Source organism: Paroedura picta, chromosome 6 (assembly GCF_049243985.1).
Source record: "Paroedura picta isolate Pp20150507F chromosome 6, Ppicta_v3.0, whole genome shotgun sequence".
In the NCBI taxonomy this organism is placed as follows: Eukaryota; Metazoa; Chordata; class Lepidosauria; order Squamata; family Gekkonidae; genus Paroedura; species Paroedura picta.
Genome location: NC_135374.1, coordinates 50765148 through 50782665, shown reverse-complemented (window position 1 = coordinate 50782665; position 17518 = coordinate 50765148). Strand labels below are relative to the sequence as shown.

At 37.6% G+C, this 17518-nt stretch overlaps 1 protein-coding gene across 3 annotated transcripts in view; it reads left to right on the top strand.

Annotated features, from left to right (window-relative positions):
• NRIP1 (nuclear receptor interacting protein 1) overlaps positions 1-17316 on the top strand; it is an 85792-nt gene extending 68476 nt beyond the window's left edge. For all 3 annotated transcript variants that reach the window (XM_077342410.1, XM_077342412.1, XM_077342411.1), the window contains one exon: positions 8021-17316. In XM_077342410.1, the coding sequence (XP_077198525.1) occupies positions 8383-11865 (3483 nt within the window). In that variant the 5' untranslated portion in view covers positions 8021-8382 and the 3' untranslated portion in view covers positions 11866-17316. The remainder of the gene's footprint in view (positions 1-8020) is intronic.
• Positions 17317-17518: the final 202 nt, after the last annotated feature.

The following is a 17518-nucleotide window of genomic DNA, read 5'->3' as shown; positions in this document are numbered from 1 at the left end:
GCTATTTATTTGAAGTAAAGTATTGAATTACATTCTATGTCAATTTAAAAGAAATGTTTACTTGTTTTGTTTTTATCTTGACTATGATTTAAAAGTACACGAAGGTTCAGCAAGAATAAAAAGTTGGAGCAAAAAATTAGACCAATATAATCACATATCATTAATATTGTATAGAATTATCCGTGAAACATTGCTTTGTCTAGGCAGTGCAGACATTTCAGTCTCAACAGAGTAGTCCTGGTGCTGAGGATGCAGGAGAAAGGGATTTTGTCATGTGAACATCCTGAACAGTAATCTCTCTACCAAACAGTTGTATAAATGGATGGGGGAGGGGTAGACCATAAGGATCTGTGATTACCTACACCCTTTTCTCCTAAGAAGGTTTCCCTGCCGATACTTTAAGGAATGTTTTACACATTTCCATATATCTCTTCCTCTGTGGAAATTAGGCTTTTACTATAGTAATTCCCAAAGAATCAGGAATTGTATGTCTTCTACTTTGGGAATGACTATAGTATTCCTACTCAGAGCTTCTCCAGAGAGATCGATTTGAGACTCAGTCCTTCAGAATTATTTGATACTGATGTACCAAGGCTGTACTTGGATGTCATAACAAATTATAATTAAATAGAGGTTTGTCAGCATTATGCATAAGTATCGTATGTTCACTGTGTTCACTTACTTATATGTCTTCTCCTTGCATATGGAGCTTGTCTGAACATTTCCCAGTTTGATTAAAAGCCCTCATTTGATCTCCAAAGGAAGTTTGTTTGGAGTTGTTTTGGAGTTTGTTTTCTCCTACCATCTGTGATCCTAAAGCAGGGGTTTAATGGAGCTGTAGAATCCTAACTTGTAGACAAGAACAAACTCTAGCTTGTTGAGACAACTCTTTTTGGAAGTCAGAACATTGGAGCCTGAGGAAACTGAGAAGTGTTCAATGAAGTTCCAGGTGCTTAAGAAGTACAGAGGTGAAGAGTGAGGCGAGTGTGTGTGGATTCAATTTTAATTTATTGTCTCACAAATAGATCACATCCAGATCTCTAATAGTCAAAATAGGCTATGGAAGAATAAATATTCCATTTATGCCACATAAACTAAAACGTTTTCCATAATCCCCGTATTAGTCATTATAATTCTCTGTCTAATTTGGCTTATAAAAGTCTATCTGTAGAGAATTTATGTAGACTAAACAGAAATATAGATAATTCATAACAGAATTAGTTGTTACTATTTGCAAAAATATGTTATTAGCTAAAGTGCAGTAATGTAGCTAGTAGAATGGAAATCAGGTACAATCCTGTGTGCCAGATATCTAGCAGAAGTGATTATTGAAAATTGTAAATGATACCCAGAAAAACAGCATGGATTTGGCTTCTTGCTGTATCTGCATAGGCTGCAGCCACAGTTGACATTACTCTTCATTCATATGTAAACATACATGATACCTCATTGTGTTCTGTTTATCAGGATAAATTAGTGTACTTATGAAGTCATGGGAAATAATTAAATCACTTAAGATTGTTTTATTGTTTGACCACTGAGCATATAGGATTATTGACCAGGATTGCTGTGTGTAATTTACCACGCACTTTGGGGCAGGGGGGAGCTATCTTCCTCTACAACTTCCTTAAAGGTTATAGGCACTCTGTAGAGAAAGATTTTACAAGGTTAGAGTTGTCAATGAAAAAAAAATCAGCACATTTTTACACATAAGGAAGTACTTTGCATACACATACAGGCTTCTTTCAATCCATAGATGCAATTCTATAGGTATCTATAGAATTATATACTGGAAGAAAGTAAATGGATTATCCAGTTTAATCAAACCAGATTATTACAGAATACAACTTTTTAAAAACATAACCTAGTATTCTTATAGTTGTATGCTGCAAGTTTTTCTGTACAAAATAAGCACAGTGAGTTGTAAAGGTTACTAAACCTGCTCTATTATAACAAAGCACAGTGCATTTTCTGGTAAAAATCTGAAAAAGTTTTGATCAAATGCCAAATGTTACATCAGTCCTGCTTGTAATCTTTTTTCCTGATCTGTAACCTTGACCTTGAAACTTTTTGATATGTCAAATCTAATTTAGTGAAAGGTAGACCCTAGGATTTTTATTGCAACCTAACACAATAGTTTGATAGAATTCAGAAGGTGAACACAATTTTCCATTAACATTTTCCCCCAATGATAACCCCCCCCCAAAAAAACGTACAGTTCAGATAATTGTGTCCTTGTGTCATTTACCAATACTAAGAACATTACTTGATATCTTGAATACAAGTCTGAACAACTGATCTTAAATTCTTCTTTATTGCAGAGTTTATATTTGAAATATATATTTGTACCCTTATTTTATTCATAATTTTGTACTCAACATCAAACAATATTTGGTCAGGGACTTGTTATTTTAGAATGCATTGAAGGATCATAATCTCCAAAATATTTAACACAAAATCAGTCAGTTTCTAGTGTTATGGAAGAATTTCTTTTTCAATCTGTGCATAATTCCCCCTCACACCCACACCCCCTAAACTGGCTAGCCCAGCCTAGCCCAATCTTTTCAGGCCTTGCACAGAAACCTCTGACACTAGACAGTAGTTATTCAACTAGATTTCTTTAGGAGTAGGTTTCTTCAAGACAGGTAAAGCTGCCTCCTCCTCTGGGAGGCATTTACCATCTCCTGAACTCAGTCTGCTAGCCCGTATTCGAAGCACATTTAAGCAGCCAAGATAAGTGGTAGATCTTAAACTTACAAGAATCCAGTACACAGGCATACTGAAAGATATCCCACAAAATTATACAAATTGGTATCCTGGAACGATCTTGTATTTACTAAGGTAGAGACCAATTTGGAATGGATGCAAGTTTATCCTCAAATGATTTAGCAAAATGCTCATAGTAGCTGCAGAGGACCTATTTGTGTTGACTGGAAACTAGTAGGTCCCTGGACTCCTTGAAGAGTGTCACATGTCAGCACTGTGCAGATGCTATAATGATGGAGAAATAATAATTCTCTACCACCACCACCACGGCCACACTGTAAGCTTTAAGATAAGGTCTCATTTGGGCCATTTTTTTCACAGATACACAACTTTTTATAAGATTTTTTTTCACTTCTGAGAGTCTAAAGGTCAAGTTTATCAAATCTGGAGCAGCTTTGCTCTATAATATAAAAAGCTAAGGCCTAGGTGGGCAGAGAGTGATAAGATAAGATAAGATACATTTATTTGTATATAGCCATAGGCCTTTACAAAATATAAAATACAAATTTACAAACAGTAAAATAGAATAAAAGGAACTGTATAAAAATATAAAATTTAAGAACAAAAAACTGAAACAGCATACAAAGTGCAAGAGTGTTAAGAGGATGCCTTAGTGGTTGTAACATTGGCCCTTATTTTCCTTGCAGCCAAGGCAAATAGGGCGGTTTTATATGTTACATCATCAACCTGATCAGATAAAAGATAGATTATCTTTTCAGCAACGGAGTGAAGGTTAGAACCCCGTAAGGTCTCATTGAGGAATTTGGCTCTGGGTTGGGCATAAAGTAAGCAGTCAAAGATGTAGTGGGGTAAATTCTCCAGAGCTTGTGCACCACAAATACAGAAACGCTGGTTTTTTGGCGTACAGCTAAATCGACCCGCCAGTACCTCTGTAGGCATCGTTTCGAATCGAATGTTATCTAAGGGCAGAGAGTGAACAGGTACCTTCTGATTGGTCCAAAGATTAGACTAACCCAGCCTGCAGACTTTCTAATAGGGAGGTGACACAGCCCGCCCCTCAGCCCAGCCAGGGGCAATCTGGCAAGCTCACAGCCAGTTTGCCTCTGGCTGCTGACAGGGACACAGTAAGTGGGCTGGGGGGGGGGGTGGCCTCTTTCCCCCTTAGGCCGGGAAGCCCTCATGCCGCCTCGGAGAGGCAGCATGAGAGCTTCCTCGCCCAACGGATACTGTTGCGGAGATTCTTTTGCGGGTGTGTCCCTCCTAGGCTATGGGCTTTGGCCAGCCCTCACCAGCAACTGTTTGTATTTTGGGGTGCAGACAGACAGACAGATCAGCATCAGTCTTGTGAGTCTGGAAAGTGTAGGAAGATCTAAATAAAAAAAATACTTACAGCCTGAACCTGTAAATAGTTAAATAGTGAATAAGTAAATGGCTGAAGCGACATGGGAACTGAAGTGACTTTTTTCAAGCTTGGCCTAGTAAATAAAGAAACAGTATTTGCCAGGAAAGTCCTATGAACTCAAAAGCATAAGTGGCATCAAGTGGAGTTAGCGTTACAGGAAAGTAGGCAGTGAGACTTTGGGGGAAACTAGGTGACCCACTTTTATTAGGCAATGACTTGGCTTTACGGACAACAACAAGGACTGCAGTTGCCAGCAGTAGGCCTCAGGCTTTAGAACGCCCAGCCAAGCAACCAAGGGGTGTCTGAGGCCAGGTGCATACCTTTAGAAGGGATTCATGTGAGGGGAGAGATCTTTCCCTTCAGCTTAACTACCTGCAGATGAGCTGTACATTCAGGGAATTATCAGGGAATACCTCTTAGAGAGGCTGCCATCCCTAAACCTCAGTGGGATACAATGCTACAACGTCACCCCTGCAAAGCAGACAATTGTTGTTGTTGTTGTTGTTGTTGTTGTTGTTGTTGTTGTTGTTGTTGTTATTATTATTATTAGATGTATAGTCCACCACTCCCTTGTGGCTCCCTTTTGCCTGGGGAGCTGATCTTTATAGTCTGGAGGTGAGTGTCAATTCCAGGAGATCTCCAGGGCCCACTTGGAGGTTGGTTGTCCCTGGTCTGAACATCTTATCAACAGTAAAAAAAAAAAAAATGGAGACAGAAGGAGCAGAGCGGACGCCTGTGTACTGTGACTACCCCATGTGTATTAGGGCAGGGGGACATTTTGGTATCTATGGCCTAATTCACACAAGAAGGGAAATGACATTGAACGTGGAACTGAGATGAATCGGTTGACATGTAATCTCCTAAGAAGAGTCTCCAGTCTAATTTTCCCTTCACGTATCAGAAGACATGGCTCTTGAAAGCTCATCTGCAACCACTATGCCACAATTCCCAAAGGCCAGTCCTCTCCCACATTCAATGAACATTCCAAACCACAGGTTCTTGACACCCAGTTCGCCACACCTATGCCCTCATTTGTCACCATGCCAGCACAACCTCCCACGAACACACACATTCAACCCCTTGCCCTTTCAGACTGGACAACTCCTCCCCTTCCTCTTCCCACCACCAAGCTCTAGCCCATGTTGTATTCCTGGATACAACAGGCTTTGCCCCTAGTATGATGCTAATATGTTTGTATTTTTTTACACCTACAAAGAGAGCATATGCAGTTCTTCCCATTTGTAGGGTAATAGATGTCTGAAACTGGGATTTCCAGTGACCAGGTTTCAGCATGTATTTTCTGCATAACAAAGACAGTATGCTTTGCACAGGAGCTGCAAGCTTAACTTTGCTACCTAGATGCCTTAAGGATCATTACAAACTCCGCTAACCAATTCAACATCTAGTCAAGCAGCTCAGGGAACCCATGTTGTTCTGAATATACAGGCTCTGCCATGATCTTGCTCATCTGTCTGACCACTTTGTCTCTTAAGGGTCAACTGGATGAGATGGTTGGAGTTTTGTGAATGTTGCTCCTGGATTCCCCCTTTTCATATATTTAAGTCCTGTGGAAAGACAAACTCTTTTAAACACACTGTAGAATTATTTGAAGGTTTCTCTATTTTATTCATAGTTCAGTAGATTACATATGATATAGTATTAGATGTGAGGAATAACTAGTAACCAAAATAAACTTCTCAGACCAGATGTAAGAATCTAAAAGTTATCTATTAATGTTCTTTCCCTTCATAGCTGGTCATTTTCATTAGCTGCATAAATAGACATGTAAAAATGCCCCAATTCTTTTATTTCATATCTTCCTGGAGATTTTAACAGGACTTCTTGGTTTCCCAAAAATGTCATATTCATTCAGATCTTTCTTCTGTCCATACACTTCTAAGGACTATACTTCTAAGGTACTGTGGTTTGCACAAGTATTCACCCCCCTCAGTGTTCTTTTTTGTCACATTACAACCTGAAACTTAGCTAGGTATAGAGGGAGGTTAGCACCACTTAAATAACATGCCTACTACTTTGCAGGTGCAAAATACTTTTTATTGTGACACAAACAGTACTCAAGAAAACTAAATCATAAATCATCCCCCAAAGTCAATACTTGGTAGAGCCATCTTTTGCTGCAGTTATAGCTGCAAGTCTCTTGGGGGTATGCCTCTATCAGTTTAGCACATCTAGCCACTGGGATTTTCACCCATTCCTCAAGGCAAAATTGCTCCAACTCCTTCAAGTTAGATGGGTAGCAGTCTTCAAATCATGCCACAGATTCTCAATTGAATGAGGTCTGGGCTTTGACTAGGTCATTTCAGGATCTTAACATTTTCCCCTTTAAACCATAAGTAGTTTTGTAATAGGAATTCTTTACCTGCTTTTTGGGTACGTGGTATCATTATGGCCTAACATTTGCAATAAATGTTGGGGTTCAGTGGAAGAAGAACTGCCTTGCAAAAGACTAGTCACTCTCTCACTGCTGCTTGCCAGCTTGCTAGATATTCAGCAGTTTTTGGCCTCAGCAGGAATCTTGTGACACATCCTAGATACTTGCACACCACTTTCACAGGCTTCTGTCAGTCTTTATTAAAGCAATGAGCAATTCTGACATGACTTTAAATATCTTGCCATTCTAGTTAAGCAATGTATAAACACAGAATTTACCAGTTCAGTGTCTTTAAAAGCTATAAAAGAAAAAGAAATATATTCATTCATTAGAATTGTATGCATTCAAGAAAACGGTGGTCCATTCTGTACAACTTAAATGTAGCTGAATTGTAACACTTTGTAAATGCTACATTTTAGACATTATGCATGATGTCGTACACAAACCGCAGCATTCCAGCAACACTCCTGCAAAATTCGCTTTTTTATAGCACTTTGGGGGGGAATCGTAAAAAGTGGATTCCCTCTTTAAAAAGCTCTTGACTCCTGAGAACAACCTGCAACACATCAGCAAAAGACATGTCCATTCTCAAAATAGCATTAGGAAGAAGGTCCCTCCTCCACTCCCACCCCCAAGCTTCCGGGAGACGGATAGCCTTTTTCCCTCTTACAAAATGTATAAACCGTTTGGCTTTTTCCCATCTCCAGTCGATACCTCTCCCCTGGTTTAGCCTTGTGTAGAAAGCCATTTAGGGGGGGGGGGAGAAATTACAATGAAATACAGTTCCATGTGAAGCAAAGAAGCAATGAATTAACACATATTCATTGCCACGTGTTTTCGGATTTTTAAAAAATAAAATTTAAAGGCAAAGGGGCATTTTGGAGCCACGAGGGCGATTCCTGCAAGACTAGAAACATGTGCATTACCAAAACAGTGCTATGGGTGCAGGAATATTGTGCTACAATTTGCACTGTGCGAAATGTCAAAATTCCACTACAAATTGTAGTGATTGGGCTGCTGCAGACATCCAGCAACATTGGCAGATGTGCGGAATGGACCTGGGAATGGAATCTATTGTGTCATACTTAAACTGGAGCATTTTAAAGTGCTATATTCATTCATTTAATGAGCATAAAATGCCTTTAATTTGGTATAATTTGCCATCAAATATTATCGGTGTATGACTCCTTCTGACATCCCCACTCCATAATCCTATGCAGGTTGTTTTCAACTACATGCAAAAAAGTCTTGTAGTTCCAACAATTTAGGATTTAATCGCTGGAACAATAGGTCATTTTTTGTCATCCAGAGTTGGTTGGGAGATGAAGACTTTAGAGGAATGTTGTAGTGGAAATGAACGTGCAAAATGATATTCAAACAGGTTTAGCTAGGTGAGTGATTTTGTACTGAGCTCTGGAAAACATCCATATTTTTACATGAGTACGTTTTATTCTAGATATATATATTCTGACTAACTTTTTTTTCTTTTTACTTCATAGGAGTCAAACATGCTTGATATGATGATAAAAGATTGAAAAAGCTCCTGCCTCCTAGAGATTTGGAAGAACATGGATATTTGTCCTCTAGAGCCAAGTCTTTAATAATCTGTGTGGATCATTTTCATAAATGCATAAATGAATTTTCATAAATGACAATAGAGATGGATAAAATTGGAACTTTGACTCATCCATAGAGATTTTTGGAAGAATCCCACTTGGAATAATGCACTTGTTTTTCACATCAATTTTTGTAGAAGATTGTAGACTTAAATATTAACTTTCATTTTTGTTCATTTATAACAAACTAGTCATCATTATTAACGTGAATAAAAAGTGAGCCTTTGTGGATACTTGAATTGAACATGACTCATGGAGAAGAGCTTGTCTCTGAGATGCACCAGGATTCCATTGTTCTAACTTACCTAGAGGGATTACTAATGCATCAAGCAGCAGGAGGTTCGAATTCTGTGGTTGACAAAAAACCTGTTGGGCCAGGTTCAGAAGATCAAAACGTCAAAGTTTCTGGAAACACGTCTCCCAGTTGTCAGAGAGATGGTCCAGTTCCTAACACACATACATATCGAGGTTCTGGGATGCTGCATCACAAAAAAGCAAGGCTATTACAGTCTTCTGAAGACTGGAATGCGGCAAAAAGAAGACGGTTGTCTGATTCGATTGTGGATTTAAATGGAAAAAAAGAAGCCTTGTTAGCTGGCATGGTTGAAAATGAACCTAAAGGAAAACAGGATAGCACATTGCTGGCCTCTTTGCTTCAGTCCTTTAGCTCTAGGCTACAGAGTGTTGCTTTGTCACAACAGATTAGGCAGAGCCTAAAGGAGCAAGGATATTCCCTCAGCCATGATTCTTTACAAGTTGAAAAAGACTTAAGGTGCTATGGTGCTGCATCCACTCATTTGAAAACTCTCTTGAAGAAGAGCAAAGGAAAAGATGAAAAACTGGAGAGTAGTCTGCCAGAACTAACAACAAATTTGGCAAAAGATCGGTTTATAGAATCTTCACATACAGGGCAGAGTGGTACCAAGGTGATAAGTGAGCCATTGTCTTGTGCTGCAAGATTACAAGCTGTTGCAAGCATGGTCGAAAAAAGGTCTAGTCCTGCTACATCTCCCAAACCCAGTGTAGCTTGTAGTCAACTAGCTTTACTCCTTTCTAGCGAAGCTCACTTGCAGCAGTATTCCAGGGAACATGCTCTAAAAGCACAAAATGCAAATCAAATTGCCAGTGAGAGGCTTGCTGCAATGGCAAGATTAAAAGAAAGTGCTCCAAAAGATTCTGACCATTTCAAACTGACGAAAGGGATGGAAAGCCCTCTGAATGGTCAGACAAAATCTTCAACCAAATCAATAAGCTGCAAAAGCAATAGATCTCCTTTTCAGGGTTCCATAGGCATCATTCATTCATCTCCTAAAAGCATTGGTTACAAAGCCACAATGGAAAAAAATAATTTGAAACCACCTTCAAATAGTAGCTTGCTTTTGCACCTTCTTAAGAATCACAGTGCTACTAAGCAGACTAAGGGGTATGAGCAAAATGATAGAGCAGGTATTTTTGAGGAGAGTAGTACACCAACTACAGTTGATGAGTACTCAGATAACAATCCTAGTTTTACAGAAGATGACAGTAGTGATGATGAAAGCTCTCATTCCAATTGTTTTCCTATAGACTTATCTTTTAAACAGAAAACAAATATACCAGATCCTGGACAGTCAGCTTCTCTGGACAATTTAACCCAATCTTTTCTTCACAACTGGGATTCAAAGGCTATAGAGAATACAGAAGAGAAAGACTCCACTAAAAGTTCTAAACTGAACCCACATCAGAAAGTAACTTTGCTTCAGTTATTGCTGGGCCATAAAAGTGAAGACAATGCAGAGAAAAATGCAGACAATGAGGGTGTACTAGTTACACCTGATGTATCAAAATTTAATTTACAATTGGGTAACAAAAGTTCTGGGTCTGATTGCTGTAGTGTAAATCGAATTACTCCAGTAAACACTCCTCCTTTACTAACGTCTTCAAAAGCAGATTCTCCCATCAATCTTTCACATCATTCTCCTTTGTTGGTCAAACATAGCTCACCACCCTACATTTGCACTATTCAACCAGAGAGACTAATTAATCCGGCTTCAAAACACTTGATGGATCTTACAGTACACAAAGAACTTCGAGGGACTAAACCTAACAGAAATGAAACTGGCCAAACATCTTCCTCTTTCAGTGCAAGCAAACTACTGCAAAATTTAGCTCAGTGTGGGATGCAGTCTTCCATGCCAATGGATGAACAAAGGCAAACAGGAAAGCAGATTACACTAAACACAGATAAACCACTGGGACTGATAGATGGGTTGAATAGTTCCTTGCTTACTAATAAATCAGGTACACTTGAAGAAAACAAAATACTCAATAAGCAGCCTCTGCCTACTGAGCAACGATTTCCTAGTACAGAAATCCAGAATCTGCTTGAAAGACGCACTGTCCTCCAACTGCTTCTGGGAACCTCCAACAAAGGTATGAATGAAATAAAAGAGAAGATGATTTCAAAAGAAGACAATTTCCCAGACCAGGCAGAAAAAACTTCAAATGAACAAATATTGACTGTGAAAATAAAAACTGAGCCTTCTGAGGAAACCTGTGTCCTTCGGAATCCAAGTGTACAGCAAATAAGGGAAAATGATAGTAAGAAATTACAAGGAATGACTAATTCATTAGAGAGAAAAACAGCTACTTCTCCAGGAACAGAGGAATTTAAGCCAGACCCTCTCTCACCTCAAGATTTTTCTTTTGCAAAGAACGGTCTGTTAAGTCGATTACTGAGACAGAATCAAGATGGCTGTTCTGCAGATGATCTAGACAGAAGCCCTAGAAACAGTGAACGGACACTTATGGAATCAAAGACTCACAGCACAGTACCTAAGAAGAGAAAACTTCATTCTGAACCTTCAGAAGGTCCATTAAAAATGCTAAAAAGTAACAAAGGTAATCTGTCATCTGATTCAGCAAACAATCACAAGTCTTCTCCAGAAACCTTGTATGGGCCTGGGTTTAACCAGAAGGAACTGAAATTCAGCAGAACTGATGTTGAGTCAAAGTATTCTTCAGGTTATGCTTCAAACAATGAAACTGACAATAGGAGTTGGCCTAGAGAAAACAAAGGGTTCAATGTGTTGAAACAACTGCTTCTTTCAGAAAATTGTGAAAAAGAGTTGTCTCAGCATAGGAGTAATTCATCAGTCACTGATGGAAAAAAGAAAGGAAGCAAAAACAATCTAACAAATAATACCTCTTCATTGCATACTCTGATGGGGAATCCTGGCCAACAAACCAATTGTTTGGATCACCGAACATTTCAGTATTCAGTCGCAATGCAGAGTCCTGCCAGTTCTCCTTTCACTGAACATTTGGGAGGTATAGTGTCATCAAAACATGACTGTGACCAGTTTAGTATATGCCATGTACCTAGTGAAAAGGGACCTATCAAATGGGTCATCACAGATACGGACAAAAATGAACATGAAAGAGACTCCCCAAGACTGACAAAAACCAATCCAATATTGTATTACATGTTACAAAAAGGAGGCAGTTCTAATATCCAGGAAGCACAGGACAAAAATATTTGGAGTGAACCATCTTTTACAGAAAATTCAACATCTGTCACATTCAAGAAAGAATTATCACCCATCAAAGAATGTAAAATACCTTTTCATAATGTGAGAAGCCCTTATAATAGCCATCAAGGTAATAAGGTGTCCCTTCAGCATAATGTGAATGGAGAAGTATATGGACTCTTAGAAAAAGTGTTAACAATTAAAAAAGAACCAGAGTAAGTTTACAGTCAGGTTTAAATCTTTGCTTTAAAAAAAAATTAAGTGTTGTATAAATCTAGCATGATTTGAGAAAAGCATGGTATAACTGAAACATGATTTTGTTTGATAAATGTTTCTGATATTTAAAATACATGTAGTTAATTTGCTTCTTGCTTTACAGGAAATGTTTGCAAAAGATTTACTTGACATTAGTTGTATAAACCTCCATAAAAAGCGTACAACTAGAGACTTGGTCCCTTTTGCATATACTTTCCTGCTTCCATAGCTTCCATACATTGGTATGACTATGTGAAAAGGTTTTGAACCATGTGGTTTAGCTTCCTGTTTCCACACCATCGTGCTGGTATACTGTTTAGAGAATAGGGCTGGAATCTAGGAGATCCAGATTTGTATCCTCACTTTCTCATGCAATGTTGCTGTGACTTTGGGCCAGTCACATATTCTCAGCCTAATCTACCTCTCAGGATATGTTGTGAGGATAAAACTGAGAAGGGAAGGATGTTGTAACTCACTTTTGGTCCCCATGTGGAAGAAAAGCAGGGCATAAATGAAGTAAGTAAATGAGAGACCATGGGCCTCTCAAGCAATCCAAGCATCAGTTGCATGATTTGTAAACATGGCAGGAAGCTGAACTGTACATGGAAATCTTTACACAAAGCTAAACCAGTGTACAGCAACCACAGATGCAGCAGCAACTACACTGGAAAATGTATGTAAGGATGCCATTATACATGCAGTGCCATGTAGCATACAGCCGACACTGGCGAGACAGTATTTTGCACCATTTCATCCTGCTTTATATTTCCCCTTTTGAAATTTTCAGCACTGGGACAGTATCATTTTGTGTGTTTTAATATATTTATGAAATGTTAAGATTTTTTTAAAAAAATAAATGGAACACTTAACCAAGGCATTAGTTCACATGTTTGTAATCCAAATCAGTGTTAGCTAGAGAAATGCACAAAATGAGTCTTTTAGTGCTTCCAAATTGCTTTAGACTTTTTTTAATATCTGGGAGAACCTAAAAAAATAATAATATGTATTTTCAGTAATTGCATTTGGAAAATGCCTTCCTAGACACTTGGCTGGTAATTGTATACAATTTGGATTATGGCTTTTACACTTTTTATAAAACAGCATTTTAACTATGCTGGAGGTAGCAATCTCTTATTCAGTTTCACATTTTCCCCTTCACTTAATACTAAGCCAATGTCAGTAATCAGCGCCTGGAATATGGTGAAGACAGTTGGGCTTTTACCAAGTTGGTGTTGGTTTTTGTTTATGAAAGGAAATACAATGTATAATATATGGTGATGGTCTCTTAACCTTCATTTTTTCCTTTTGTATAATATGAGCACCACTAAAATATGGAACATTTTATGTTGCTGGCTGTTCTTTTTATATACAAAGGCAGTATATGGATTAATATCAAATTGTCTGTGAACAAATTTAGGAAAAATGTGCTGCCCTTTAAAAATTACTATCTTAGTATTTGTAAATTGGAAGAGTTGAATGACAGCTTTGTTCAATTGAATTGCATGGATAAAAATGAAAATCTACTTCAGTGTAGATAATAGATTAGATATGATCACTCCCATCCTAGCATGCATGCATACACAGTGCACACAGATAAGATGTACACTCTAAACAGTACATAACATAATGGTCACTTAATTGCACACTCTGATTTTAGAATTAGAATTACTGGTTAAGTCAAACAACAAACTTTTTCCATTATAAGAGTTAATTTTACTTCATAGATTACTTGTTTACAAGTTATACATGGACAGCCTTCCAGTAATCTCAGTAACACTGAGTGGTGAGCAAACTTATCCAAGCTCAAATTGAAAAATTGCCGGCAACAATGTAGAACTCTTAGGAAAAAATGACTCTTTCCCAAGAGTTCTCCAATGATTTGTAAAATACCTTCCTTTTAAGCCCTCTTCTAGCTTACATTTTATTTTTGGAACCTGTAACAACTGAGACAACATGGACATTGAGCCTCTACCTTATCACAGTAAGAGTAAGAGAATAAAGATTGATCAGTTTTGTCCTAGCAGTCTCTTCTTGCATTCCTCCTCCTTGTTCCAGAGGTAGACCTTCTTCCTTATTTCTACTTAAGAGTAGGAGCTCTTGCTGTTGAAAAAAGTAAGGAAATGATGGAAAGGAATGAACTCTTCTGAACTTTGTATTCAGACTTAAACGAGAAGGCGGGATCTCCTTGGGCCCATAGTTTATATTTTGAGTCTAGAAATTATGGACTTCGGTTACACCACTGCTAATAGTATCAGAACTCTTTTTTCTCTCCTTCAGTTTTCGTAGACATAATTTGCCTGAGTAGCATGCTTTGAATTGTGACTTTCTGTTTCACAATGTTAATTAGACAATTTGGATTTTATTACAAATTCCCTTAATGGTAACTCTGGCAACTCTGAATCATTTCTTGTGTTTCCTTTAAAAATATCCACCATATTAACCAATGCTGCTGTAACCTCGTTGGAGTTCCACTGTTCTTGGATTGAGGATGGCTGGGAATCAGGGTTTGGGAACACAAAATTCAAGTATAGACCATCTCATTGAGTGCAAGGATTCTTTTAACTATGATGAAAGCACTCATGATGAATGACTGAATAAAGCTTCATATATAAGAGGATAAACACTTTGAATCAGATGCCATTAGATATGTTAGCATGTAGAACAATGAGAATTCAAATTACTCATGTAAATTATTAGTGATAATGAATAGGATCCAGTGGAAAAAGTTTGCAGATTGAATAACAGAATTGATATTTCCTTATCCTCCTCAAACATATTGCTGTTTGTCCAGAAAATCGTCAGTGAATCAGGAGAACCTCACAAAGTACGAGGTGGCCTAGTGATGAGGGGGCAGTCAGATAAAATTGGCTTTTCCCAGCAGCCAACAGAAGAGTAAGAGGAAGCTATTTTACTAATTTTCCCTGATTACTGCAGTGGACTCTACTAGGACAGAGGTAGTCAACCTGTGGTCCTCCAGATGTTCATGAACTACAATTCCCATGATGTTCATGGACTACAATTCCCATGAGCCTCTGCCAGCAAACGCTGGACAAACCAAATGCTGGCAGGGGCTCATGGGAATTGTAGTCCATGGACATCTGGAGGCCTACAGGTTGACTACCCCTGTACAAGGATCCTTTCCTAGTACTTTCCCAATTTTAGGAGCAAATAGCAGGCTTTAAGAACACCATGGAAACATATTTCATCAAATTTTCTGATAGATCAGCTGGTGGATTCAAGGACTCCTTCCACTAAGGGAAGAGATTCTTGGATCCAAAATGCTAGTTACTTTTTACGTAAATATTTAATAGTTTGAATTCTCATTTGCCTTGGAGAAACATTACACAAAGGTGATACTTGTTCTATCTGAGATGCCTGTCTTCAAAGAATTTTTTCTTAAATAATGTATTCACGTAATTATGCACTACAGGTTTTTTTAATACATACATACGTACATACGTACATACATACATAACATGAAAGGCAATACTACACTCAAAGAGGGCCTTATTTTTTAAAATATATAGATTCTAAATCCCCCCCCCCCCAAAAAAAAGAATCTAAATTGGCATAGAAACATGGATGAAACACTTATTGTTTCATCATTAATCCCCAGAACTTTCATGGTACTTATGTATGGTCGTATTTCCTATAACAAACATCTGAACTCAAGCCACTTGACTGGAAAAAACAGTTCAACAAATTTAGGTGGACAAAGCCATGCTGAGCTTGTAAACCATGTTAGGTATAATACAAATTACATAGCTACATCACCAAGGAAAATAACTTAACATAAAACATGACACGGTCAAATGACACTGCAGTGGTATATCTGAGTATCTAAATCTGGACCATCTCCAGTTGCATAGGGGATGGATCTAATTTGAACAAAAAAGTATACAGCTGAAGAAGCCGTTAACTCCTTAAAGTCCCTTTTCCTAGATAGTTTTTTCTGGGTTAGTTCACTCCCAGGATCTGAGCCAGGAGAAGAAGAAAAGGGAGATCATGCAACAGACTGCAGGGAAGTAAGCTGCCAGGGGTGTGTGTCCAAATTGGACTTCAGGTTCCTGTTTTGTACATGACTGGGCAGATCCAGTTTTAATCAGATTAACCTGCTGCCATCAGGGGGGAGAGCTATGATGGAAAAAATGGTTGAAAGAATTAAAGCAATTAAAGATTGACAGGTCAAAAAATAAGCATTGGTTTTTCATTGTAAATTTTAGACAGGAATAATACAAACTGGAAATGGAACATAACATTTCTATCTTGTTTATTTACCATTATATAAAAGCAAAGACAAGTAAATAAATACTTGAGGAAAAAAATTGACACTGTACTTTGCTAGCAAAGTAGAAGCAATTCATCTTTGGAAGACAGAACACAAAAGCTTGAAAGGGAAATCAGCCATGTGTTTACTTCTTAAGCTATATATTTTTAAAAATAGATGATAAAGTGTTTAACATTTTTTTCAGAATAAATGGTTTAATTCTCCCCCAACAAAGCATCAGTTAAAATGTGATAAAGCTGTTGTCAATGACAGCAAAATATTACCAGTTTATTCTCTGCTGCATCTTAGTTGAATAAATTGGTAAGTTATATATTTTATATATATACAAACACACACATATATATATGTAAATATATAGACTTGTTACACATACATGTTGGAATTGGTTTTTAAAAAGTGATGTAAATAGTGGTTTCTTTAACACAAATGCATATTTTGTATTCTATCTAATGCAAAAGAATAAAACATTTTAATCTTTTGTTATGTATATTTCATGTATTAAGTGTAAATACGATCACATAGGTTTAACAACTTTTTGCATGTATGTATACAGTTGCAAGTCTGAAAGAATGTATAGAAAATGTTTTATTTAAAATTGTGATAACCTGCTGCATGAAAAATGCATGGGGGACCCTGTGCATCTCTGCATTGGCAAAAATGTCTTAAGTCAGACCAGATGTTTATCAAAATGCAACTGTATTCTGTTTCTGGACATGACTTCTGCTGTGGTATTTTAGCTTTGTGAAAGAATGTGCTTCTAATGAAAAGGGTCTGGAAAAAACTCCAACTCCTCCCTTTTTTGTTCCTTTTTAAACATGAAGAGCACCTCTTCCACCCCAGCTGTATCTGTTGTTAACTTTTTGATTCCATTTGAAACCACTGAAGCTCTACTCCAATATTTTCATATAATAGAATATCTGTTTTCATTGCCATAATAAGAATTCTGGGGTTTATGCAACCTTTTTGTTGTGGAGTTTTCAGTAATTTATCTGTTCTCATTTTTACTAGAAAATGATTTATTCATGTGATGTCATAAGACTGTATATACTGCAGTGTGAAGGTTTTTTTAATTCTTTCAGTGTTTACTTCCTGCAGAAAATTTGAATAAATGATAAAAATGCATTCAATTGATAGTTTTAATCTATTTATTGCACTTTTATTGTACAGTGCTAACAATGTTGCAAGTCTCCTTTTTATATTCCTGTAGAATGGAATTTTCTACATCAACAAAGTGTACAAGATTGCAGTAGGTCAGGGATCCCCAGTGTGATGTTCTTGGGTGCCATGTTTCCCACAAAGTGTTTTTAGAAAGTGTTTGGGGCCAGTGAG